Source organism: Chelon labrosus (genome assembly GCF_963514085.1).
Source record: "Chelon labrosus genome assembly, chromosome: 18".
Taxonomy (NCBI): Eukaryota; Metazoa; Chordata; class Actinopteri; order Mugiliformes; family Mugilidae; genus Chelon; species Chelon labrosus.
The window spans coordinates 25,241,459-25,268,737 of NC_140351.1; the positions used below are offsets into that span (position 1 = coordinate 25,241,459).

General features: G+C 40.6%; 1 protein-coding gene across 1 annotated transcript; it reads right to left on the reverse strand.

Annotated features, from left to right (window-relative positions):
• Positions 1 to 500: 500 nt before the first annotated feature.
• Positions 501 to 26,364, reverse strand: LOC311503121 (uncharacterized protein). The gene is made up of 34 exons (XM_084565655.1): positions 26,141 to 26,364; positions 25,869 to 25,979; positions 25,682 to 25,792; positions 25,400 to 25,507; positions 24,508 to 24,618; positions 23,149 to 23,259; positions 22,916 to 23,026; positions 22,522 to 22,632; positions 22,238 to 22,345; positions 21,971 to 22,081; positions 21,405 to 21,512; positions 20,956 to 21,066; positions 19,432 to 19,542; positions 17,395 to 17,556; positions 16,882 to 17,097; positions 16,228 to 16,332; positions 14,539 to 14,652; positions 11,334 to 11,438; positions 10,887 to 10,991; positions 10,691 to 10,798; positions 10,225 to 10,335; positions 9,553 to 9,669; positions 9,357 to 9,467; positions 8,863 to 8,967; positions 8,678 to 8,782; positions 8,461 to 8,565; positions 6,605 to 6,697; positions 6,399 to 6,491; positions 6,142 to 6,246; positions 5,354 to 5,531; positions 4,757 to 4,849; positions 4,363 to 4,569; positions 3,938 to 4,134; positions 501 to 2,880 (listed from the first exon to the last, which is right to left on the reverse strand). Exons 3-34 carry the CDS (start codon positions 25,700 to 25,702, stop codon positions 2,704 to 2,706), a joined length of 3,834 nt encoding a protein of 1,277 aa, XP_084421781.1. The 5' UTR covers positions 25,703 to 25,792; positions 25,869 to 25,979; positions 26,141 to 26,364; the 3' UTR covers positions 501 to 2,703.
• Positions 26,365 to 27,279: the final 915 nt, after the last annotated feature.

Consider the following 27,279-nt stretch of genomic DNA (forward strand, 5'->3'; position numbering starts at 1 on the left):
CCTACTAATCTAATAATATATTGTTTAAAATTGACATTTTATTCTTCAGTCGTGTAGACAACAGTCTACAGAACCGGAAACAGGTAATTTAGTACTACACCGACTAGTATCCGTCATCGTAATTATTTGTGCTGCTATTAAATGGAGGTCTGCATCTGCATGTGTTTGTGAACATAACGAATAAGGACACATTTATTTATTTAAAATATAACAATCAGAACAATTAGGTTTGATAATCAGTATGATTATTAATAAGATTTGTAGGATTAAGTAACAAATTATGATTTGATCAAATTCTTTTTAAACGTCCTAATTAATGAATTTCCTGCAGGTTTTAAAATACCTTTTAGGACTGGTTAACAGGGATCAATAGAAAATACACATGAAACATGTCTAGATATTTGTAACTTTAAATAATCAAATTGAATAACAACTTATCAAAAAAAAAAAAAAAAAAATGTAAGTATTGTGTGAGTTCCAGAATATATGAGGTATTATTGGATATTTTATGTAATGAAACTTCAGAATGAAAGAACATTTTTTCTGACAGCTCATTTGATTTTATTTGTCCCACATGTAACACACTGCAATAACCATATGGCAAAATAACATAATTGATTGAGTGATATATAATTTCAAATAATATTTAGTATAATCTGTGATGACATAAAGACTAAATAGGGAGAAAAAAAACTTTACAACGGTGAAGCAAGAAATCCTCAATGCAAGCACAAAAAAACAACAAAAAACAACAAAGGATTTTAAAATGACAGCAGGTGCTTCTCCCAAAATCAAGTTAACACATGAATATTCAGTAAATTATATTCTATTGCATCTATTTCTTTTAATGAAATCAAACATACAAAATGCTCTTCAGCTTAAATGACAAATCATGGCTGAGTGAAGGTTTTTATTCAGTACACGACCAGGATGCAATCCACACAGCAAGACAACCCTAAAAACATGACTTACTGATACATACAAGTCAAAGAGTAAAATATAGCTTTCCAAAACATAGACAAGAGCCCGTGTATCAAAAGAGTCTGCGATGTACAGAAAATCTCAAGGCCTGACGTACTCGCACAGTCTGTTCAGATTTCAGTGGAGATGACAGTTAAATTATCCAGACAGCACACAACATGAATACTTTTATTTTATAGTTTAAAATGAAATAAAAACACTAGAAACAGAAAGACACAGTGTGTTAGTTGAGTCCTTTACAAACACAGTGGTTAGTGTTGCTATTTAAAAAGGAAGCTTCCTGTCTTTCTGCAGATTACAAAATATCAGAAACCAAAAACTAAATTACACTCACCTGAACATGTATTAAAACTGAGGATAAAGAAAAGATTCAAATCGAGATCTCAAAACTGTGCTCTAATTGACTTTTGTCTTTAATCCCATCACTCATACGTCTCTCCTCCCTCCTTCCTTTGGTTGCATCAGTCCAGAGAAAACATACTGAAATCTCAGGTCTCCTTCTCGTTGTCTTGAATTGATCTCTTATTCTCCAGTTCATGCTTTGAAGACAGATCTAAATGCTTTTCTACCTTGATTTCCTTTCTTGTTCCCGTTCTTTTTTTCCACAACCTTTCACGTGAAAGTCTGGTGACATTCTATAGTTTCTTATCGTCAGAAAAATACCAAAACTATCAATATATTGGTGCATCTCTCAGTGCTTTCCGACTTTTTCTACCGGTCTCAGGCCCTTCACTATTTGCCCATGGGCGTGCACATCTAAAAAAAAAAGAGCTCACAAGTGTGTAGATGTATTTCTCTCTAACAGCAGGAAATAATGCATTTGTTAAGGACTTTTCAGTGCCAGAGTATTGCAAATTTGACACTGCAGTGAGTGAGAGAGTATTTGTGGCAACAGGATGCTGTAAAAAAACTGCAGTATTTATTTTTTTTTTTTTGCTGGCACCAAAAAATACGGAATGTCATTAGACCTATACTTTAAGCTTAGGTTGATTTCTATTATATTTTTACTGTATTATAAATTTGATTCCTATATATTGTGAAATGTTGAGATAAAAATAGTTCTTATATTTCTACCTCCAGTTAGTTGACAGGTGACAAAGTACTTGAATCTATCACCATCTTTCTTCATGCATCCTTCTTCTGATGTTTTCCTCCTCTAGTTTGATAACTTATCGACAGCATGCTGGATTTATCCCTCCACTTTCTCTATATCCACCTCTCCTCTTCTTCATCTCCTCCTTTACATAAGAAAATCCCCCTCAGATCAGTTTATTTACCTGATATCAGCAGCCTGTAATTTTCAGTGCATTCCAGCTATTTAGGAATGAAGAATGATATTTGCTTCCAGACACACAGTCAAAATCGTCTACTTTGTCCTTAATCAATAACTGCTTATGTGTTCCAGAATGCCTTTTAGTATCACCCAAAGAGGAAGCATGAATCTGTTTAAAATAGTGAAAATGTCTACTTTAATCAAACCATGGCCTGTCTCATAACAGGACTGCATTTTGGTTGGTGTTACTGTAGTCTGTGTTATTAATTAGATTTTAAAGGAAACAGACCCTAGAACTTAATATATATACTGAAAAAATAAAACGTAAATTGACGCCAAAATGCAAAGAACATCACAAGCATCTGCTTTTCTAACACCGAGGGTGGATTTTGTTCTGTAAATGTTACCCCTGCCTGATTTCCTCGCTCACACATTCCTTCATTGTTGCATTAGTTGCAACACTCCACATAGTTCGCTGGCAGCATGCCGGACTTGCCGGTTCTCTGCACAGTGCCGTACATCCACCCCTCATCGATGGGCTGAGCATTGATGATGACATCGCCGTCCCTGAATGACACTTCGTCGTGGTCCTGAGCCGCGTAGTCATACAGTGCCCGGTAAACACGCTGTAAAGAGCATAAAGACACAAAGAGTGCATTCTTTCTATATTAAATGGGCAATTGCATCCCCAAAAAAACAACAAAAGCATAGGAGGAAGGTAAATTTCCACACAGTACTTATTATGTTGACCCACTCCCTTGCCATCACCAGTTACCAATTTTTCTTTTCAAGCGTATATGATCAATATTTTTAAAATGGTATTTTATATATAAAATGGCACTGACAGGTATGAACCATAGACAGTATAAATATGGATGATGAAACAGCTTCTCAAAAGTTAAGCCAAAGCAAGCAGAGCTCCCCTTGGAGTCTGGCTGCTGTATAGGTCATATGCTCCACCTCCATGTTAGTGGGTGGGAGTTGGGCCAAACTAAAACACTAAAATACACGTAAAATAATTTTTTTTCAATGATGGCTTCAGTCATTTTAGGTAGTTAATATAATGCCCAAGTGTTCACTTTTCTTATAAGTTTAGTTTTAGTTAGCTATTTGATGCTACAGAAACAGGATGTGACATCACGATGACTATAACTTGGCATGCCAACCGCTCGGTGAAGCAGTCCCGTAGGACAATTAGAGTAGGAAAAAGTAAAATAAGTACGGTGTATAATCCAACATTTCTTTGTAACTGGTGGAGGTAGGGCAGAGTGTAGTATTAATTAAGTGAAAACGTGAGAGAGTCTCGTGGAAGTGTGGTCGGGCCAGTGATAATGTGGCTCTGCATGGCACCACTCTCGGACAGTACTGCAGAGACTCTGGCTCCAAACTCCCATGATGGCACTGTCCATATCCCCAGGAAAGTCGTGTCATTTTGGCCAATACAAGGAAGCGGGGATGTGTTGTCCATATTTATTTACAGACTGAATCTGCAGTTCTTCTCAGCATGAGAGGGGAGTTTCAACTATTCATTGTTTAGCTGACCTGTTGTTAATTTACTGTTGGTTTTCTCTTAAACAGCTTTAATTTTTATCCACAGCTGGGGGCAGTTTTATGAAAAAATACTGATGGTGTCAAATTCAGACAAACAATGCTGCATGAGATTCACTCTAGACTGGGACGTACCAAGGTGGCAGAATGCGGAGGGGAGGTGACAGATCTGACCGAGGACATGCTGGTCTGGTGCATGTAGCCATGATACTGCTGCTGCTGCATCTGGACCCCCTGATGGTACGCTCCAGGGAGGACAGGAGCTGGACGAAAGATACAATAAAAACACACAGAGAGAGAGAGTGAGAGACAGTGAAAGGGAGCGAGAATAAGTCAGAGTGAAAAGTATTGCCCGCATCTGCTTGATACAAAAGTCTGCATTTCCTTTGCTGTGGAATTTAGAGAACAAAGTTGGTGAACTGTTAAACTGCATAAACACACAGTGAGCCCCATGCACACACCTGCAAGGACACAATGAATTAGTGTTTTATCTGTGGATTAGAGACAGGCTTCACACGTGTGACCTTGCTGTGAGGCAGAAAGATGATTAACCAGGATACCAGGAGTGTCGGTGCTGCTGCGGTCCCAGAGGTCCGAGGTCAGCGAGCTGACAGACTGAGTCTGGCTGTGAGTGAGAGACTGCTGGGAGTGCTGCCTGCTCAGTCTGCGATCAGCCCGCTCTAACAGGCAGCCGCCACCAGGGGGCAGCGCCATGAGGACATTATCACGAAGAGAGAAAGGAGGAGAGGAAAATATTGAGGGATGCACTGAGTTGTACGCATAGACAAACCGTATCATCGGTTGCAGTTAAATAATAAGTCCTACTATTTTCAGTGTCTTATGATCTGGTATGTCTAAAACAAAGCTGAAAGAAAAACAACCAGGCTTTTTTTTTTCTTCATGAACATCATGACCAGACTCGTTATTTTGAAAAGACAGAGGGGACTGAACTACCAGACATCCTGCGGAGGCTCTTGGACTGAATGTTGTCCTCCATAGGGTCAAAGTCAAAGATAGAGCCTGGGTCAGTCCTCCACACCTTCAGGTCTTCAGAGAGGAAGGAAAAGTCATTTTGGAAAAGTACTGATTATACTAATACATATGGACTGCGACGATACAGCAACTGTCCCATCCCATGTCTTAATTTGAATGGGATTTTTTTCTCACCTGAGCAGACATGAATCAGAGCACTGCAGTTAAAATAAACATGTGAAATTGAATAGAAATTATATTCACTGTAAAATAAAACAAAAGTCTAAGCCGGATCTGTTCACTTTGCCTAAAAACAATAAACACTAAATTCTCATTGGAGACAGCAGAAGATGAAGGAAGGAAGTTAGTTTCAAAAATAACCAAACTGGTCCAGGAAGAAAACTTTCCCAGTTACAAAAACTCTTTCAGTGTAGAGACTAGCCCATAATGCCCTTGCTGCCCTTGCCCTCGATTCAAGCAAGAAAAGAGAGAAGACACGTTGTCAGATGGAAAGCCTTCCTCCCGTCGTTGTAGCTCTGTCCTTCCACATACACAGACTTTGAGTGATGGGTCACTGACCTACAATGATGCCTCCTGGTCGTCTGTCCATCTCCATTGCCTGGGGGTGGATCCCCTTGTTGTAGGCTGCCTCCGCCATCATCTGATTGGCTCTCTGGTAGCGTTCCATGCTGGGGTCGTCCAGCCCTGGCGTGAAGCCTCGGCCGCGCGCGCGCTCAAAGTCCTCGTGGTACTTCGCCTGTTGTAAGCGACACCCAGCAAACACACAAGAGTCAGTGTCACAACAAAGTACAAAGAGCTCACACACACTTTAAACTGTTAGACACCACAACGCACGCACACACACACACACGGGTCAGAGTGCTTTTGGTCAGTGAACAAATAAAACACACACACACACACAGGTATTGGTTTTACAGTCTTTATTCATAAAAACACATTCACACAAACGAACATGTATACACTAGAGGTCTGTTAGTGAGTCGGCTAAGTTTAGGACTAATTCATCTAACTAGTATGATAAAACGGTAGAATAAACACTATAGTTATAAGCAGACAGATACTCATTTGTCATGGATGACGAATATTCAAGCTTATTAAACACCCATATACTTAGATGTGTCTTACATCGCAACACAAATATGTAGAGGAACTTATAGCGTCTCTTCAAGTTGCAAAAAGTTAAGACCTCTAGCAAACATGCAAACACACACACATACACACACACAGCTCTGTCCTCCATGTTGGTGGGAGTTAGTATCGGTGCGTCAGTCCCACCCTCAGTGCCACGCCACTCATGTTAGCTCGTCCCACAGCCGAGGTGGGAACCGTGGCAACCAGGCCGCTACCATAGAAACGGAGTCCTGCGACTTCCTGACACGCCTGTACTCAGGTGTGTCCAGCTCAGTGCAGCTCCGCCCCCTCATCTCCTGCAGGCCGCGCTGGTACTTCACCTGTTTGCGCACACATCACATGAGAAGTGCAATAAAAATGAGGACAAATGAGAAGAGATGCCCCTGCTTAAGTGAGGGGCAGGGTTATACATTATATAAAAGCACTAATGTGCGTGTGTGTGTGTGTGTGTGTGGCTGTATGTGTGTCTTGCCGAGCTGATGTTCTCTTGGTTTTGTCTGACTCTCTCCAGTTCTGGAGTCACTCCGACACTGGTGGCCTTCACTGCACTCTGCTTGTACTTGACCTGGCGGGAAAAAAAGACTTTGCATGCAGGGATCAGACTACACAATGTTTTAGTGTCTTTAGACAGCTGATTATTAGGCTCTCCTGTTTGTCTTCAGTCAGGTGTGTACTCACTGAGCTGATGTTCTCCTGGTTACGTCTGACTCGCTCCATCTCGGGTGTGTCCATGACGGCGGTGCCACATCCCACCTCCTCCCTGTACTGGACCTGAACAGAGCCTGAGGTCAACCAGCTGAGGCTTGCTGCTTTAAGTGCAACCTGTCTATCAGTTACTTGAAGTCTCCTTCTACTCAAGTCTCGTTTTATAGCAAGAATGATATCTGTGTTTAGGACCTACCTCTATTAAAGCACAAATACTTCAGAAGCCACTCACTTGATGTACACTTAAAAGCACATCCACAGTCAGAATGAAGACAAACACTCAGTTGCCAGTTCACTTGGGAAACCAGTGAAAACGAATACATGAGTACTGTATAGTAAATAACAGAGAGCTGTTGATTCTAGGAAACATTGCACTTCCATTGCTATGCAGATGACACCCAGCTATATTTATCCATGAAACCAAATTAAACTTATCAGCTGGTTAAACTCCAAGCATGCCTTAAAGACATAAAGGCTTGGATGGCCTGTAATTTCCTACTCTTAAACTCAGACAAAACAGAAGTCATTGTATTTGGCCCTAAACATCTCAGAGACTCATTATCTAATCACCACGTTTCTCTGTATGGCATTACCTTGGCCTCCAGTACTACTGTGAGAAACATCTGTGTTATATTTGACGAAGATATGTCCTTTAATTCACAAACAAAACAAGTGACTAGGACTGCCTTCTTTCACCTGCGTAATATCATCAAAATTAGGAACATCCTGTCTCAGAGTGATGCTGAAAAACTAGTTCATGCATTTGTGTCCTCCAGGCTGGATTACTGTAGTTCATCACTGTCTGTCCAAACAGTTCTTTAAAAAGGCTCCACTTGATTAAAAATGCTGCAACAAGAGCATTGACGGGAATTAGCAAGAGAGATCATATTACTCCAGTTTTAGCTTCTCTTCACTGGCTCCCTTTAAAATCTAGAATAGAATTTAAAAATCCTCCTCATTACATACAAGGCCCTTAAAGACCTAGCTCCATCGTATCTGAAAGACCTCATTGTACCATATCATCCCAACAGAGCACTTCGATCTCAAAGTTCAGGCCTACTTGTGGTTACTAGAGTTTCAAAAAGTAGAATGGGAGGTAGAGCCTTCAGCCATTAGGCTCCTTTCCTGTGGAACCAGCTCCCAGTTTGGGTTCAGGAGGCAGACACCCTCTCTACTTTTAAGGTTAGGCTTGAGACTTGCTTTTTTGATAAAACTTAACGTTTAGGCTGGACTGAACCATCCCTTAGTTATGCTGCTATAGGCCTAGGCTGCTAGGGGATGGTGCACTGAGCACCTGTCCTCTATGTTCTGCTCTCGCACACTGAGCACTCATCCTCTGACTTCTTATCTAGTTTCTTCTCTCTTACAGCTACTACTACATTTGTGTGCTACCACTCTATAGCATGTTAAAAGATGTGTGTCATTCTCTCCATCTCCCTCTCCACCTCTCCATTCAGTGGGCTAGGCTAAATACGAGAAACAGTGATAATCCAGTAGAATGACCCCCTTTCTGACGCTGTTTCAAAATCATTAACATAAAAAACATTAAAGCAGTCATGAAGGGAGGTTTAGTGCAGGCCTGTTGTATTAGACTGTATTCATTACTGTACTTAATATTTTGTCAGGTAAGTGTAGGCAAGAGCCTGTTTTGACAAATATTTGAGTTACATTTACATATTTAACAAGCCAACGTAACAAGTACATGAAAAACACAAAAGCCAATTGATTATTTCATGCAGTCTTTTTAAATAATATGAAAACACACTGAAGACCACTGTAAACCTATAGCATTTTTATACATGCGTGTGCGTATGTGCGTGTAAACATACATCGCTGATCTTCTTGGCATTCTCTCTGGCTAGTATGATCTCCGGTGTCTCTGTGACTGACGACATCAGGCCTCTCATCAGCTTGGAGTCCCAGCAGTACCGCAGCTGGGGGGGCGACAGAAAGCTGCTTTAATACCACAGTCAGTATGCATTAAAGGGAGACATTGTTGTTGTTCAGAGGATAATAAAGTTGGTTGCTAAATCTGTGAGAGCTCACAGAGCTGATGTGTCTCTGGTTGGCTTTGACTCTCTCCATCTCGGGAGTTTCTGACACCAGGCTGTAGCTTCCCTTCAGACGCTCCGCATCGTCCTTATACTTCTTCTGCAGGTAGAGAAGAGGGTAACAGTGAAGTTTCCCAACATGTTCTTGACTTAGTAACAGTATTATTTTCATTCCCAGACCTGGCTGTAGATGTCTTTGAGGTAGGAGGCATGCAGAAGTTCAGGAGTGTCTGTAACCGTCCCGTATAAGTTCTCTCTGAGCTGCTCCGTCTGTTTGTAGGATGTCTGCAACACAAACCGCACGCGCGCACACACACACACACACACACACACAGTTAGCTCATTTGTTATTCACTGTGATGGATGGAACAGCTTTTTATACGCATATTTTCCTTCCACAGACCACAAGAAAAGTCTATTATGTCAGATGGGGCAAACTAATCACATGCGGACCCTGTGTCAAAATACTTCGTATTTCAAGTGATGAAGAAACAAAATCTAATTTGACTAAACATTCATGGTTTTTAATCTTTTTTTTTTTTTTTTTTTTTTGCTTGAAAAAGACAAAAAAACATTAATCAGTTAGTGATCACAGTTGTTGCTAGTTCATTTTCTAATCAATCACAGCTTGGAGGAATAATCAAACCGATACTGTGAGGTCGTGCAGGAGATACCTGGCTCTGGATCTCTGAGGCTCTCTTGACTCTTTGTATCTCCAGGACATCAGCGCTCAGTTCCAAGCCTTTACCCACAATCTCCCTCTCCAGATCCCTGCGGTACTCCTTCTGTGGACACAAAGACGACACACAACTCCAGTTAAAGTTGGATCACTTGTACTTTCCATAGGTGTGTTCAAGGTGTGCATTTTACCTGGTTCAGTATCTGGTTGGCTTTTTTAACCCTCAGCAGCTCAGGTGTCTCCTCAAGACCAATGCCTGACAAGCCCCGCCCCTTCACTTCCTGTTCCAGGTCCTTCCTGTACACCTTCTACAAAGACAGCGAGACTGAATACTAGGACCAGCAAATAGATGTGAATGTGTCTGAGAAAGTAAAAAAATATATTTTCTTTTTTGCCATGACATACTGAATGATTCACCTCTTAGTACCTCTAGAAATCCTCCACATGAGTATATTATTACTTTGCTCTCACAAAAATCTTTAAAATAACTAAATATTTGATACTTCATTGCTTCTAAATGCATATGCTATATGCTAGTACAGCATTGAATTATCCAGGCCTCCAAAAATCCTTAAAAGTAGTAAATTATTGTATGCATTCATATTGTCAGTTCTCATTAGTAAAATAAGAGCACTTTTATTTTGACTGGTCTTAAAAATTCCTTAAAAAAATAAATACTGACACTTCTGTATTTCCTTTTCAGATCATTAAAATCCTCTAATAATTATTGGTAAGAGAAAATCAGGTAAGGGTCATCTTAGCCCTAACCTGTGATAATGATGGTGATGTAGGTTCACAGACCTTGTCATTATAAGACGTTATAAACAAAAACAGGTTGCGGACCACCTCTGTCTGAATGTTACCTCGCTGAGCAGGCTGCTGGCATGCCGGGCTGTCAGGTATCCAGGTGTCAGGTCTACGTCCACCAAAGCTTTCCCCTTTATCTGCTCCTCATAGTCCCTCCGGTACTCCTTCTGAGATAGAGACACAGAGACACACATCAGAGAGAGTGAAGCACTGCATTTTCCCTGTAGATGCTAAAATGGAACGGAGAAATGCAACTTAACTCGTTTGTGTCTAATCACAGTAATCTGTGCAATAATTTAGCCTATTGCATGACATGCAGTCAAGGGATCCAGCTACATGACTGTACTTCTAATTATATATAACAAGAGATTAGATGCAGCAGTTAAATTAACACTATGGCAGAGAGTAGTTTAATTAGTTCAAACATTCATTTACAATACATCCAACCCAAGAACATATGTGCTGAATATTGCTGGACCTGAGTGAAACCATGGACCATTCTTTTTTTTCTTTTTTTTTTACCTCGCTTTGCATCTTCTGTACTTCTTTAGACACTTTGTACATCTGAGTGTCTCCAAACTCCATCAGAGAGTGACCTTTGTTCTTCTCATACTCCTCTCTGTACTTCACCTGAAACAACAAGCCCACCCACCCATCAGACACATGAGGGCAGAAAAACACAAAACACTATCAGAAAAATCTGAAACCTGTGGATGACCTGGCTGTGCAGCACTGCGTTCTCCTTGTGGTGGAGCTGTTCAGCTGTGTCCAGAGCGATGTGGTAGTGAGCCTTGGTTTGCTCGTACTTCTTCTTATATTCCACCTGATCACATACACAAACCGTCACAACACCTTCACAGATTTACACAATGCACTAATCTAAGCACAATTCTACTCCAGTCTTCAGACGGCTGTTAGAAAAGTCCAACAATGGCCAGACTGGCCTTCACAAGCAGAAATGCAAGAGCATGATACACAGATGAGCTTTAACAAACTCCATTTACACAAGGAGAATAGTAGTCTTGTCTTTTAAATATTGCTCAAACTTGCTATGGTGTGTATACTCAAAGACAAACTATTTTCATCAAACTATGTGTTTATTCCCACTCTGTTCTGGAGCAAGTGAATAAAGCTATAACATATACAGTATGCAGAGTAGCTGTACATTGCTCTGTAGCTTGCTGGCATGCATAGCGTGCTCCAGCTGCAGGAGGTTGGGCATGTCTGAAGAACCTTCTGCTCTCTGGTTCTGGTTGGTCTTATACTTCACCTGGAGGACAGAGGAAGAGAGTCAAATAGGGGCTGATGACTTTAATCACTCAACCTTTCTGTGAATGCTTACTCAAAAGAAGGTAACTTATTATTATTAGTGATTAGCTCGGTTCAATTAAAATACAACATTTATTTTGCCACATGTGGTTAAACTCTGGGAAAAGCGAAAAGGTTCAGACTATATCTACAACTAGGTGTAAGTGTTAATGAGGTTTGAAGCGGTATCTTCACAGCAGGGTTTTCTATATTCTTTAATGTACCGTACTAAAAATCCAGGGACCCTGACGCTGCTTTGGTCGTAATGGCAGAACATTTTGGCAACAATGCTCAAGAAATTCTTCATTCCTGAAATTCAACACTAGCCTGAAAGCCATGCAAAAGTTCTCCCGCCTTGCAGAATTGTAGTGAATTGTCATGAGTCATTATGCTCCGTTTGGGCTGTCTTTATGCGTAAAAGCAATGTAGTCATACACATCATCTTAGCACCACTGAGTTGAATTAGTTTACATGGCTGACATTGGAGAAGAAAGATGGTTAGATTCAGCAATCAGGCCTGTTGTAAAAGAAGCTGACTGACTGAACTGAAATAACTTTGAAGGACAAACAGCGATAAAGGTATTTGTCAAGAAGCATATGTTACATACTTTGTTGCTCTGATTGGTTGGATGAGTATCTAATTTTGTGCAGATAAATTGTTTTCTCTGTAGCAGTTGAAAAACGTCCCATAAAGAAATCATAAAGAGTCTGGTAACCCCAGTCTAATTCAACCCTAAATTATACTCACATCATTCAAAAAGTCACATAATCAATTAGGTTAAACTATTCTCTGTCAGAATTTAGGCTTCGTGTCCCCTCTCAGTTACTAAGATGGTGGTGAACACTTAGTCTAAAATTCAAGCTTCTAAACATCACATCATTTTGCAATGTGCATACTCAGCTTGGTAAATATTCCTCTAAGCAAACATGTTGTGTTAAAACATTTTTGCACTTCAATTTTTACACTTTTGTTTGAGCTCACCCTCATGGTCCCAAAGTCAGTTCTAGTTTGAGCCTCTTTTGTCAAAGTCCTCTTAAAAACCTGCATGTAGCGATCTGCCTGTGTACCATGGTGGTGAAAGGCTTTCGCTAGAGATGCTTTTCTGAAAAGCAACAGCTCTGGGGAACATGCAGCGTTCCTGAACACCAGGCAGCATTCAACACAACAAGCTATTATGTAACAGTGTGAAGTGGAGAAGCTCTTTTCTGTTGGCTGTGTGGGCAGCAACTGAACTAAGACTGAACCATGGCTGCATCAGCGTGTGTAGGTGGATGTGTGTGTTAGTATGCATCTTCATTTGAGCGTCCATCTTTATGTATGTGTCTGTTCCCCTGCTATATTTACTTGTGTGTCCATTCTCATGCTTGACAGATCTTTGAAAGCTGTTAATTTGAGGCTTCAGTTTAGACTCGGGTTGAGGCTGAGGTTGGGCATTTAGCTGCGATGGTCAAGTTTAGGGTGAAACCTGGCGTCCTCACAACTATAGCAAAACCAGCATGTGCATGGGCGTGTGTAACCTCTGCAACCTCTTCAGCTTTCATCCCACAAGCCCTCTCCATTTGCCTGAGAAAGGTTGCCATGGTTACGCCCACACAACAGATTGAATTGCAGAGTGTGTGTCAAAGTGAATGAAACACACACACAAACTCGTATTTCTGTCTTTGAAAGGACTTTTAATTGACGTATGCTTTCCCTTGCCCTTACCCTAACCTAATCTGTTCATTCAAGCAGTTCAGTAGATATATCTCAGGTATTTTTCTAACACATCAGTTGTTTGTTTTTTTTGCAATATTTGTTCTCTTAATGATATACATGATATCCATAGTATTCAACATACCCTTCAACCTTTTTTTCATTTAGTGCTACTTTGTTTAACTTTGGGTGGTTTTTCACCAGACTGTAGAACAGTGGTAGACCCACAAAAATGGCAAGGAACTAAAGTACAGGTTTAGTCCACTGACATCTATTTTTGTCGGTGTTGGGGTCAATCCAGACGTTTTTTTTTTAAAATGATGGGATTGAGCACATTGCTAAACTCAATTGTTTATATTTGTTTTATTGCTGCCCCAGAAGTACTTCACGCAGTGTTACCGGTTGAGCCTTACCCGTTAAGTGAAGCGGCCGTGAGTGTTTGGCGTAAGTGACTGTAGCATAAGTGACAGTTTTTGGACAGTGTGTGAGAGCTAACACTGCTAAAAGCTAGCTGCATGAATGGTTTACGTGCCAAAAGGTGTTGATGCTATTGTTGTTGAGCAGTTGATCTGCTGGTCTGAAGGAAAAATGAAAGGCCATCTTCATTAAAGTTTGACCTAAGCTGGTTACCAGCAACGAGCCAGGCTACAAAAACAAAGCTAGCCTAGAATAGAGCTATCCCTACCATGGTACAGAACTGTGAATTTTGTGTGTGTGCCTGTGTCAGGCTACATCCTGCTGGGGATGGCTGCTGCCATTAACAAGTGTCATTGCTATGGAGTGGGGGGGTGGTACATGTCTAAGTAACATCCACACCAATGAATTCCAGGTCCAAACGTTTCGCAGCAGAACAAGAATTATCACAAGATGGTCAATGTTATTCATTTCTCGTGTCACTGGTTTTAGTGTTATGGCTGATAGGTGTATAGTTTCAAGTTGAGCAATACACCACAGAGCTATTTATAAAGACATTTAAGTTCGTTATTGTTTTTTGTGATATTCAGCTATCAATAGACCTACACTGGACTGACTGACACATGATCGGATTGGAACTCACATTGGTCGATACCAATGTTAAAATGATCGGAGGCGATGTTTGATTGGAGGTCTAATGTTTCTATTTCCTGTATGTCACGTCGCCTTGTACGGAATGCTGTTTGTTTTATTTTGTAAAGATTTCAAGGCGGAAAGCACTTTTAGCAAACTTACTACTTGCGGCTGTTTGTGAAGTGATACAATCTGATCTTGTGCCTTCTCTTATTTCAATTTGTGCTCTAGAATGTTCTCGAATCCAACCAAGAATCAAATGAAATCCTGTCACTGCCTAGACCTAAAACTGAGTGACGAGGTGACAACATGATTCGCTCACCTGACTGGCCAGAGCAGCAGCCACTTGAGTGTGTTTGAAGGAGACACAGTCCAGAGGGTTATAACAAGGTCTCTGGCCTTTTAAAAGTCTGTCGAAGCTCTCCTTATACTTCACCTGTAGGAGAGAGTCAGAAACACCAACAAATCGCATCTCAGCTGATATAATATCGACAGAGACTGACCTATAGTACAGTACATCTTCCTGAAAGGCTTTGTTTTGCTCTCAGTGTGCAGCCTTACATGTGGCTCCTAGAGTTCCTGAAGCAGAATAGGAGGTGGAGCCTTCAGCTACCAGGCTCCGCTCCTGGAGGTAGACACTGTCTCTCTTATTAAGTTAAGGGTTCAAACTTTCCTTTTTTAAAAAAATTTAAACTAGTTAAGAGTTGCTCAGTCTTTGGCCGCTGAGGTATGGCGCGTTGTAGTGGTGTTGATGTGGTTCTAGGAGTGCTTATTGAGACTCCTTGGCTGCTGCAGATTTGTCATAGTGTGGCAGCGTAATCAATGTAGTTGGATTTCGGTAAGTTATTGTGGTGTCAGGAAGTACGGAGGAATATCGTTCTCCTCCTTTTTCTGCCATCATGAAAATGGGGGAGTAGGAGGAGGTACCTTCTCCCTGGCTCTACCTCTTTCCTGTCATCCTATGGATCTCCCTCACACATGGACTGCTCTTGGTGCAAGGTCTTGCAAAACTAGTCTCTTGAGACTTGTTGTGTGAAACCAGTCTTGCTAGATATCGATCCCAGGATTTTTATGATCCGATATCAGATCAAATGAAGATTGATTTGAATTGAAAAACTGATTTTTAAACCCAGCCGTGCTCCTTAGTGTCTTTACACTGTACCCTCATAAGCATTCCACACTGAATTTTCTGATTAACTGCTTGTCCATCAACTCTGTCCACTACTACTCTCCCATGCATCACAGTATATTGTTTAGAAGCTATATGTACAGGATGCTTTGCCTAGATCCACATCATCAATTTGCTTCTGCTGCTCTCCTCCCACCCTTTCTCTTCGGCCCAGTCTTCCTCTTCTGTTTGTTTCTCTCTCCTGCCTGGCCTCAATCAGCTGGTCCCCTGATATGAGCTGGGTTCAGCACAAGGTTTCTTCCTGTTAAAAAGGAGTTCTTCTCTTACCACAGTCACGTTAGTGCAGCCATGGGTTTCTTCAGGCTCTGGTTACTCTGGTTCTGGTTAAAGTATCTTTGTCACAATATCTGTAGTTATCACTTCTCATGCATTATTTTTAGCGTGTTTTCCTCTTTTATTTTGAAAAGGTCCTGGTCACTGTGTTCTCTCACTTTTGTTTTCCTTGTGTTTCCACTTTTATTTTGAAATTCACTCACCCTTTGTCTGTTGCTTTTACTTTCTGTCTTTGTCTTTTTGCCTCCATTGTTACTGCTTTCACCTGTGTTGCCTAGTTTCTTGTCTCTTTGATACTCCCCTCTTGGTCCACCTGCTTCTTATTGTCCCACCAGCTCTCCTGTATTTATAGCCCTGTCTTTCCCCTGTTCAAGTTGTCTATTGAGTTACCTACATGTTGTCCTGTTTATTCCCACCTGAATCCCCAGATTGCGTGTGCCTTGGTTTTTGCTTCCCTTTTGATTCTGATTCTGATATATAAATAAAACTGAATTTAATGGTGAGTGATCATTTGTCCACTGCATACTGTGTAAGCTGTATGTGTGTTACCTGGCTTGCAAGTTTTGATACATCTTTGGCGTGTTGGATATCAGTTCTGTCCAGCAGGGAGCTGTCGCTGTAAACAGGCTGCTTAGCATTACTCCTATAGGCCACCTGTGCATGACAAACGCAGATACATACACATAAATATCCTGCCTGGTCAGAGTTAGGGTGTGAAATCGGAGTCTGTTAAAGCAGCTGAATTAGCTGTTAGAACGTCTCGTTTGCATGGAAGAAAACTGAGACTTTTTCAATATGACGTCAATGCAGATTTATGGACATTTATTCTATTTTTGTTCTGGTTTGTCCTGCTGAGTGTTCATGTTTGAAGAGCTTCAGTGAACATCTCAGGACACACACTCACGAATAATTAAAAACACACACACAATTCATACATATACACACACTGCATAGAGTGTACAGTCGTTCGCTTGTCAGATATTTCACACGTTAGTGCTTCTATCTTTGAGATAGACATAATGCATTCACTAACATCACCTAAACCCTGCAGTCTGAACACTTCAATAGCTGCAGTGAACGCGAACCTTGCAGAACTCTCTTTTGTTGTGACGGTTCAGTGTTAACAGCAGAACATTTTCTAATATTAATCAGCACTTTCACTCAGAGACTGCTGGATGGTTACATGTTCACACACAGACTCACGTCGCTGGCCAGTTTAGCAGCATTGGTGGCGTTGACGATGTCAGGTCTGTCAGAAGCTGTGTTGTAGTGATGAAGCTCTTCTTTGCCTTTTCTGTAGCTGACCTGAGAAGAGTGGAGGCAATTATGATGAAAAGCCAGACTGACTGACACATGATCGTATCTCACATTGGCCAATACCAATGTTAAAATGATCGGAGGCAATGTTTGATTGGAGGTCTAATGTTTCTGTTTCCTGTATGTTCTGACTCATCAGAGAATGGACATGGGCCTTCTGAGGGTGTCCTGTGGTGGGGGTGCCTGGTCTGGTCTAGGTGGGTGCTACATGTCTGAGTAACAGCCACATGAATGCCAGGTCCAAAAGTTTCCCAGCAGAACATTGAATTGTCACAAGATGATCAATGTCATTTACTTCTCCGTCAGTGGTTTTAATGTTGTGGCTGATCAATGTAAATATAGTAATGTGAAAAACAAATAAATGTAAATACTCATGTGCATATAGTTTTACACACCAGCTTGCTGTGTTGTTATATTACACTGAGCAGTGAGCGGTGTATATATACTTACATCGCTCTGGTTCTTGGTGACCTCCATCGCGTGCTCCACCTCGGGCAGAGTCTTCATGGTGATGTAGTCAGACTTCCCCTTCTCCCTATTAAACTTCTCCTTATAGAACTTCTACACCGAGACGCACACAAATGAAGAGTATGATTTGTTGCGTTAAAGCCAAAAACATTTGTGACAAATCTGAGGAAATTTCTTCAAGAATGAGAAGAACATGATGCCATGGCCGTGTTCAACGCAGTGGCATAAAGATGTAATGAAGTTATGTAATGAAGTTGGAGGGAGAAAATATCTGGTGACTAATTCAGCCTGGTGCTGAATGACGACTGAACACACACTCATTCAATTCCCTAAAAATAAACCAAGCAGCTTCCCGCCGTGAAAATGAGGAATTCACAGCACGACACAGAAATGAACATTAAACTGAGTGGCGTCAGCAGGCTTGAAGAAGAAGCCTGAAGCAATCTGCGTTTGGCTTTCACTTCAATCATGTACCAGCTGATTGGTAATGTGAAGGATAGTGTTTGTTTTCTTTCTTTATAAAATCGTTTATTTCATATTCAAACTGTCACTGCATTTAAACATAAGCGAGAGGTCACCACGTGGGCTCCATACAAATTATTGTCAGTATTTTTTTTTTTCTTGATTATAAATAACATAATAGTATATAGCCCTGGGATAGAGTGGCGACCTGTCCAGGGTGTACTCTGCCTCTCGCCCAATCACAGCTGGGATAGACTCCAGCACCTCCGCAACCCTCCAGAGTACAAGCGGTTACAGAAGATGAATGAATGAATAATAGTATACACAATAATAATAATAATACCAATAGTAAACTAAGCAGGCACATGTCACACTGTTAGTGTCTACAGTATTGAGTTTCAAATTGCATTGTCTTTGATTCTAAAGTCCTATTTAACAGATATGACATGATTTTGTTCCTGGTGTGTCTCGGCACTCAGTTCTTTCAGGGTTTTGCAGACAGGGTTGACTTGACCTCCTGTTGTTTAGGTAGTCTACGTTATACGCTCCACTTAGTGTTACATTGCTCGGTCAACACACGTGAAACCAGAAAAGCATCGGGTCTGTGCCCCACTTCACTGGGAGCTTTGATTTTCTGCCCTCTGGCCGAACTGACACCAAACTATTGTCCTCATCTGTGACCCATAAAGGAGAAAAGGGAAATATGAAATATATGAAGTATATATATATAATATGAAATATGAAATATAATATAAAAAAAAACGGTCACGGTGGATAAAACTAAACCACAGAATCCACCAGATCAGATTTCATTTAAATCCAAATAAATTAATAATAATAAAAATGATTTCATTTGGCTTATTTCATTTTTGAGACAAACTTGCCTTACACAAAGTGACCTGACCTAAAGCACCAGCATTATGAAGCTTGTGCTGTACAGGGCTGCATCGTGTGCGCTTCCTTGTCAGGTGTCAGTTTTCAGCAGTGATCCTGTGAAAGATGTCCGTCTGTCCCAGTTTATGAGCTTCAACATGCTGCTGATGTTTGTCTTGACTGTGTGTGTGCTGCAGGCGGTAGGTCAGTGTCTGTGTCCTTAGGCTATAGAGCACAACACAGCTGCTCTCTCTGTTCACGCTTCTGCAGACAAAGTGATACCAGCGCACCCGAACACAGCACACTCTCAGGGTGTGTGTGTGTTAAACTGAGAGCATCGAGGGGGGTTGCTGTTTAAGCAGCTCCCATCTGCTCTTTAATTAGAAATCTAAAGCATCTTCACTCCTCACCTGCTGAACCCTGAGCTCTCCTCTTTTTTAAGACAGATTATTATTCAACCTATGTGACGTTTGTCTGAAAGCGCTCACTTTTTACCACTTTGATACAAGGAAATACCCAAATATATACAAAAGGCAGCCACAGTTTGTGTTTTTCATTCTATTTGTTTCTGTTAATCAGAAATATTAATTCCTTTTCATACATTTGGAGGTGAGAAGGTCATATCAGACTCACATCGCTCTGCGTCTTGGTCAGCTCCTTAGCGAAGACAGTCTCAATGGTTTGGGGCATCTGAGCATACAGACTGCAGCCAGCTTCTTTCTTCCCCTCTTCCCTGTATGCTTTCTGTAGCACAAAACAAAGCCACAATATTACAGGCACTTATCACTTCCTGACTTTTTAGAACATAAAATCCTTCAGAAACTGCAGAAATGTCTCTGTGGTTTGGTGTTCAGTGACCAAACAAAAAGACCTCTGATGATTTCTATATCTGAACACAAAACTACTAAAGAGTACTACAGAAAGCCTAAAACAAATCTGAACCCACTGTTCCACAAGAAGAAATCTGAATTCATAGCTGGTTGATTGTGCATGTTTTTAAGTCAGTCAAAAAATGTAAATTTGCAGTCTTGTTTTTTTCATGTAAAAAGCACTGGACATTTACTACCCTTGTATTTATAATCTTTGAGATTGTAATTTCTGTTCCACTGAAGCAGAAACCATTGGGGCTATAAAAACTGCAAATCCTTTAATGTCCACAAGAGGCTCCAACAATGACCCATTACCGTAGACTGCATATAAAAATGGACAATGCATACCCACTTCCTTGCATTGACCAAACTGGCATTATATTGCAAGTTTGCAAGATAGTTTGCAAGAGTCTGCACACTATACCGAGAGTGGACACATGCGGTTTTCATTTAATCAATACTGCGCTCTGCTCTACCTCTGCCATTTACAAAGAAATGTTAGATTACACTGTACTGCTTTATTTATTTATTTTTTCCTACTCTCACGGTCCTACAGGACTGCTTTACGGAGCGGTTGGCATGGCAACTGGTGGTCATCATGAGGTCCTGTTTCTATAGTGTCAAATAACTAACTAAAACAAAACCTATGGGAAAAACTGACACTTTAACATGCATCAGCATAATATTAACTACTTAAAATGAGAGAAACTATCCCTGAAAAAGACAATTTGCCGTATATTTTAGTGTTTTAGTTTGTCCAAGTCCCATCCACAAACATGGAGGAGGTGGAGCTTATGACTTATACTGCAGCCAGCCCCCAGGGGGAGCTCTACTTGCTTCAGCTTCACTTTTGAGGAACTGTTCTGCCGTCCATCTTTATTTACAGTCTATGCCCAGTACCCTTAGATCTCCATGTTAAAATGTATGACTTTGCAGCATAAATAAACATGTTTTGGTGCAAAGTCAGACATTTTAACATGGAGATCTAAGGTTTTAGTCTCTAGAGCTAATTTCTCCATTCATAACAACTATCATGAATACTGTATTGGTATAGGTTGCAAGCTGTCTTTAGCCTCAGCTTTACTCACGCTCCACCTCTTTGACCATTTCTGAATTAGCCAGGACGGAGGTGGAGTCAGCTACTGCCAAGATGGAGGCGGCCAGAGACCACACTGAGCTTCAAAGTCAGTCCAACCTTCCACCAAACCAAACAGTCAATGTTTCATGATCAGTGCAGATGGTAGATGCAGACAGTCTTTACAGACAGTGATTGAAGGTTAAAACAAACCTCACTGTGCAGCTGAGTTTGCTCCTTGGCATGCTGAGTGTCTTTGGTCTCAGGTAGGAGAGAATACAGGCAGTTAACCAGCTCCTTCTTACCAGCCTGCTTATATTTACTCTGACAACAGAAAACAAAAACATAGAAATGGTTTACATGAGCAAGTTTTCCTTTGAATAAAACACATGTTCTATAGGCAGGGTTATAAAGACAGGTTTTGTTGATTGGAGATAAACCTTTTTGATTAAAAAATGTATATAGGTATAAAATCGGACAAAATTGTGATTGAGATGTATTTAATTTTATGTGCACATGACTAACGGTGTACACCGTAAATGTTTTGTATCTTTACATAGTTACGAGGGCTGGGTCTCTTGATAAATTATTAATTGGTAATATTTAAAAAAAAAAAAACATATCAAATTACGCTCTAAAATATTCACACACACAGTTCCCACCTCGCTGTGTGTCTCAGCCATCTCTTTAACAAACTGGGTCTCCAGAGTTTCAGGCAGCAGAGAGTACAAAGAGTTGGGCAGATCCTCTTTGTCCTTCCTGTACTTGTACTAGAAGAGAAAAAAAATCTACATTCAAAGGTACATATACTGTATGTTTTCCTGACAAATCATCTGAGACAGAAAGTAGCAGTCTATTTCTCCATGTGAATGAAAAGAATGACATAGAGAACATAGTGGTCAAGAACATAGAGGGTCAGATTCACTATGAGAATGTGCTACGTCCACCTGCTCTAGTTGTCTTTGGAGCTGCATAGGCTTGATTGCCCTAGCCACCACTGAGGTGCTGTGGATAAAAAATATGGGTGGAAAGACCTGAAAAGACACCACTCTTCAGCTGCAGAAGCTCACCACAACTTAAAACACTTATTGTTGTAGTGGCCCTTGAGTCTGGGCTCATTTTGGACTCTATAGGTGGGCACTAACTGTTACACCACGCGTTTTTGAGGCAAAATGTGTTGCAGCATCAGAACCACAGGGTGCCAAACCTCTGTAAGTCCGCATCTCACCTCACTCTGAAGTTCTGAGATCTGTTTAACAAGCTCCATCTCTTTTGTCTCTGGCATTTGGTGGAAAACACTGGTGCTGATCTCCTGTTTGCCTTTCAGTTTATATTTACTCTGGAACACACAAACGCAAGTACACTATTATGTTAAGGTACAAATGTAATCCAAAAAAAACATTTTTTTAATCCATTTTAAAAACTTTAATAGATTGATATTTATTTCTTATCCATTTCCATATGAAACTAAGCAAGCTTCTGGATGTCAGCTCACTTCACTCTGCAGCTCCATGACGGCTTTAGCAAACTTCATCTCCTCTGTCTCAGGCAGCAGAGAGTACAGGTTGGAGCTCAGATCCTTCTTGCCTTCCTTGTACTTCACCTGGAGAACACAGAGATACTCACAATAAAGTGATTCATCTACTCACATGACCGCAAGTTAAGTTTGTGAATCCAAATTTTCTCAGGGAACATCCTGTCAAAAACTTGACTCATAATGACAATACATACTTTTTGAAAGTCTTGGGCATGTGTAAATATATTTGTGTGTTTCTGTACCTGGCTTTGGAGCTCAGTAGCCTCTTTTGCATGTTGAGTCTCTAGAGTTTCAGGCAGCTGATGGTATAGACAGCTGTTTGCTTCCTTCTTGCTCGCTTCCTTGTACTTGGCCTGAAGAAATCAGTGACAAATGTTCTGTAGTCTCACTGACATCATTTTAGAACTCTTATCACAAATCTAAAAACTAATATTGAAAAATCTTATGAAATTGTACTTCATTTAAGTTCTTAGTCACATATTTCTATTCAGTTATTTATTGTATTTTTTTTGCTTCTGTGAAGTTGTGTGGGCTCCATGCACCAGCTGCATTAAGTAACTGACAATAAAAAATCTTGAATCTAGTATTGTCAACATGGAAAAATTAACAAAATGAAGAGGCTACCATTCTACTCACCTCACTCTGCAGCTCTGACACAGTTTTAGCTAACTGAGTCTCTGCCGTCTCTGGCAGCTGAGAGTACAAACTCTGAGAGAGGCTCTTGATTCCGTCCTTCTTGTATTTAGTCTGCACAGAAAAGATGCAGAGGAGACTGAAGACACGGTGACAGACAACATTAAACTTCATCAGGATGAAACCAGACTGAGAACCAGCTAATAAAATCCTCACATGCATCTGTATGTGTTCACCTCGCTTTGCAGGTCGGACATCTTGGCAGCGATCTGCGTCTCAGCCGTCTGAGGCAGGTGAGCGTACAAACTGGATGTCATTGACTTCTTCCCGCTTTGCTTGTACTTGTTCTGAAGGAAAAGGTAGTAAGAGTATCAAAACCAGCCGAGAATGTGTTATACCAGAGCTTTGATTACTTTCCTCTGACTACATTTCTACCAATCAAATTATACTGAATTAGTAATCTCTAACCACAAACAAATTATACTCTCACATTGACAGATATAACTTTTTCTTACTGATTCTCAAACATGGGATATACAAATCAAACAGAATAAAACATTGTTGGGAACTTATGTTCTAAATTTTCTAATGTTTACACCTTTAAACACAGCATTATCTTTATTCAAGTGTTTTAACCCCTCATCTTAACAATTAGGAACAGATGGAGGAAGGAGCAGTGCAAATCAATAATGATTAATAAAATCTAGGGGAGGGTGTTCCGTTTGTTGCGATCTACAACCTTATCACTAGATAGCAAATCCCACACAATGGTCCTTTAATTTGGCTTTTTGATTTTGCCCAATTTGAAAAAGATATAATGTCAAAGGCAGCTGATAACTAAATCGAACCAAGAAATAGCCATTGTACCTTCAGTGATAACAAAATGGTTCTGTTTTGAAGTCAGATGTACAGAACAATGTGCTGTCATGTTAACTGTATATTATTGTTGCCAAACTTTGTTCTCCAGAAATCCAACAGAGCACTTAAATTAAGTTAATTCATTATAATAAAATGCAACCTGTTCGTATATTATTATTATTATTATTATTATTATGCATTACCACTAGCTCTGCTAAAGTCCTAACAATAACTGAACAAAAACACAGTGGTCTAAACTTCAAACGGCCGTATCAGTCAGTGGAGAATAGCCCAGTTTTATTAAACACTTCTGTTCCTCAATGAGATAATCAAGGCAAATTCTTGTTACAAATAGCAGATATCATTTAGCTGAGTGTCTTTGAAGTACAAATTATTATTCATTTATAACTTGGAGTAACGTTGAGCTCAGTGTGAGCCTGTCTACCTGCAAAAGCAACATGGTGAGTGTGTCGAGTGCAGGCAAAAGAAGAGGTTAGTTTCATTACCCAAATCTGAGAGTGATTGTGAAAACAATATTTTAATGTGTGCTTAAAAACAACTGCTCATTTTTACTGCTGGAGAGGAAACTGAGAACATTCCGATGTGCTCAAACCTATCCTAAATAAAACTAAAGATTAAACCCCCAATGGCAGGATGAAATCCCTGGTCAATGTGTTGATGCTTAAATATTAAAATATTATTGAAGCTAAGTAAGTGTGAATAATAGATGTGTGTACCTCGCTCTGCAGCTCTGTAACCTCTTTAACACGCTGCGTCTCTAGAGTCTCAGGCAGCTGGTGATACAGAGAGCTGATGGCCTCTTTCTTTCCTGCTTCCTTGTACTTGACCTGCAGGGAAAAACAGTTTCTTTCAGAGTCACACTTATTTATGTTGTTCAAAACAAACACCACATTATGGAAGACAACAAGTCTGTTCATTACTGTCAAGGCCAACATGGCAGCTTTTATTCAAGGTTATTTGTCAGGAAAAGCTTTTAGGACCACTTGTTTTGAAACAAACTAAACAACTAACACTAATAGGGTATACTATTTTGTCTTCAAGCAGCAAATTCCACATATTAAGTGAAACCCAGGTCCACGAGGTGAAGAGACACCAGAGCGAAGCTGTTAGAATGAGAATAAAAACTACTGTTGCAGCTCAGTGTGAGGGACAAAACGAGGCAGAGAGGTGTTTCTGATAACAAGACCAGAATAGACAACAGCAGCCAGTTTATCTGGATCGTGTTAACAGGCCAGAGAGCCTGACAGAGGCCACACATGCCTAATTTTGGACATTGCATTGACATAGAGACATTCCCTGGGGCACAATAATATTTTCATTTGTCTTTCAATAATTCCACAACATGGGCTTTGTTTCCTAAAACCACAAATGTTAAAGAGAAAAATGAAAAATGCACCGCAGAAATACAAATAATGCATTATTTGTGAACCATTTTCAGCATTTATTTTATTTATATTTTATTACAGTGGAGCACTATGGCACAGAGGGAATACTTGTAATTCTGGTCAGTGCCTATTTTGATCTTTTTTATTATATATATTATATTATTTTTATAATAAAGAGCTGCTTTTTTGTCTCAACAATGATCAATAAAAGTGAGTTTCCCACCTCACTGTGCGTCTCAGCCATCTCTTTAACAAACCGAGTCTCCAGAGTTTCAGGAAGCAGCGAGTACAATGTGTTGGGCAGATCCTCTTTGTCCTTCCTGTAGTTCGCCTTAAAACACACACACACACAAACACACACAAGAATATATCAGAACATCTGGGCTAAATTGTAAATGCACTAATCCATGCTGCAAACTGCAAATGAAAAAACAAACAAAAAACACAAAGATTCAGTTCTGATGAAACCTGGTGACCACCTGCATGAGGCATTCAGGGCCCTCACCTCACTCTGTATCTCTGACATCTGCTTGGCGAACTGTGTCTCTGCCGTCTCCGGGAGGAGCGAGTACAAGTTCTTGCTGATCTCTTTCTTACCCTCTTCTTTGTACTTCACCTAAGAAACAGAACACGGAAGTCACCAAACTGATCTCACTGGTAACACAGTGAATACGTGTCTGTGTTTGTGTCACCTCACTGCAGAGGTCTCTCAGCTCTTTTGCCAGCTGTGTCTCTGTGGTAGCAGGTAGCTGGTGATACAGAGCGCCGCTCACCTCCTTCTGGCAGTCCTGCTTATACTTGACCTTCAAAGAGACAGCAAAACTGATCTTGTTTGTTCACCTTCAGATTCCACTACACATTCTTTAACACAGATAATAACAAATAAGACATTTAGTATTTGTTGCTGTCTCTCTTTAAAGATAAGTTTGCATGCCTGGACCTTAATACAACATGCTTTACACACCTGACTCTGCAGCTGTGATGCCTCTTTAGCGTGCAGAGTATCCAGAGTCTCTGGCAGCTTTGAGTACAGACAAGTGGACGCTTCCTTTTTCCCTGCTTCTTTATATTTGGCCTAGACAATAAGAGGAACATCGTAAAATCTCTGACTCCAGGTAAAAAGTCTAATTTAACTCAGATGATATTGGATTGTTTTTTCCAAATCAGATAAGATTAAAGACCACATTACAACAGAACACAGACATACTCCTGTTTACAAGGAATCAGGTTCAGCATGTGTCAGTTTTGCAGTTACACTCGACCGTACCTCACTTTGTATTTCAGATACAGCTTTGGCAAACTGGATTTCACTGGTTTGTTGGAGCTGAGAGTAAGCACTGACAGTCTGGCTCTTCTTCCCACTTTCCTTGTACTTGTTCTAGATGCGAAAAGACAAAGAGGACACGTTTGATCAAACCTAACTGTTTGGCTGCAGTATGTCCATGTCTTCCCTAATGTTCTGTAGCCAGAGAAAAAGTGAGGATGACTGGAAGCAGAATCAGAATCCTTCCTTGTTTTCAGTGCTGGGATCAAACTGTACACAAAAGATTAAGAACAACAAGTTGATCGCAAGCGATCATAAAGGGGTCCATGACGTGGCAAAGTCGTCCCCGAGCAGGATGCAGAGGCATAAGCGGGTCGGACACGGCCTGAAAGAAGCAAAGTGTCTGCGGAGAATTTTGTTTCTAGGGCACACAGTTCTCGAGATACGAGCCTAAATGCAAATTGACTTATTATAGCTCCACCTAGCTGTAGGCATGTGTATTAACACCTTGGCAAAGTGAAATGCTAGGACTTCTACCAAGTTAGCAACTTCGCCCTTGCAGTTTGTCCTGGTCAGACACTTTTAGCTATGCAGAACATTTAGGAAGAAGAACAAAAATCGGAAGAAAAACAATAGGGATCCTGCAACATCGTTGCATGGACCCCTAATAAAACCCCTCTTGTTAAATGTGTTGAGTTAATGAGCATACCCTCAGGCAGCAGTTAGCTCATTGTGCACCGCATTAGATTATAGGTCAACATTCACAGCAATATTAATTAGCTTTGGATGCTGCTTTCAAAAAGAAACTGCCATGTTAACATTCACTATGCTTGACACAA

Bases quoted from the DNA above. Each gene is read 5' to 3' on its own strand.
- LOC311503121 (XM_084565655.1), bottom strand. From the start codon at position 25,702: ATGTCAGAGATACAGAGTGAG. The intron at 23,027-23,148 runs GTGAACACATAC...TTTTCTGTGCAG, and splicing joins TGTCCGACCTGCAAAGCGAG to ACTAAATACAAGAAGGACGG. The intron at 11,439-14,538 runs GTGAGCGAATCA...TCTGTCCTCCAG, and splicing joins CTGCTGCTCTGGCCAGTCAG to GTGAAGTATAAGACCAACCA.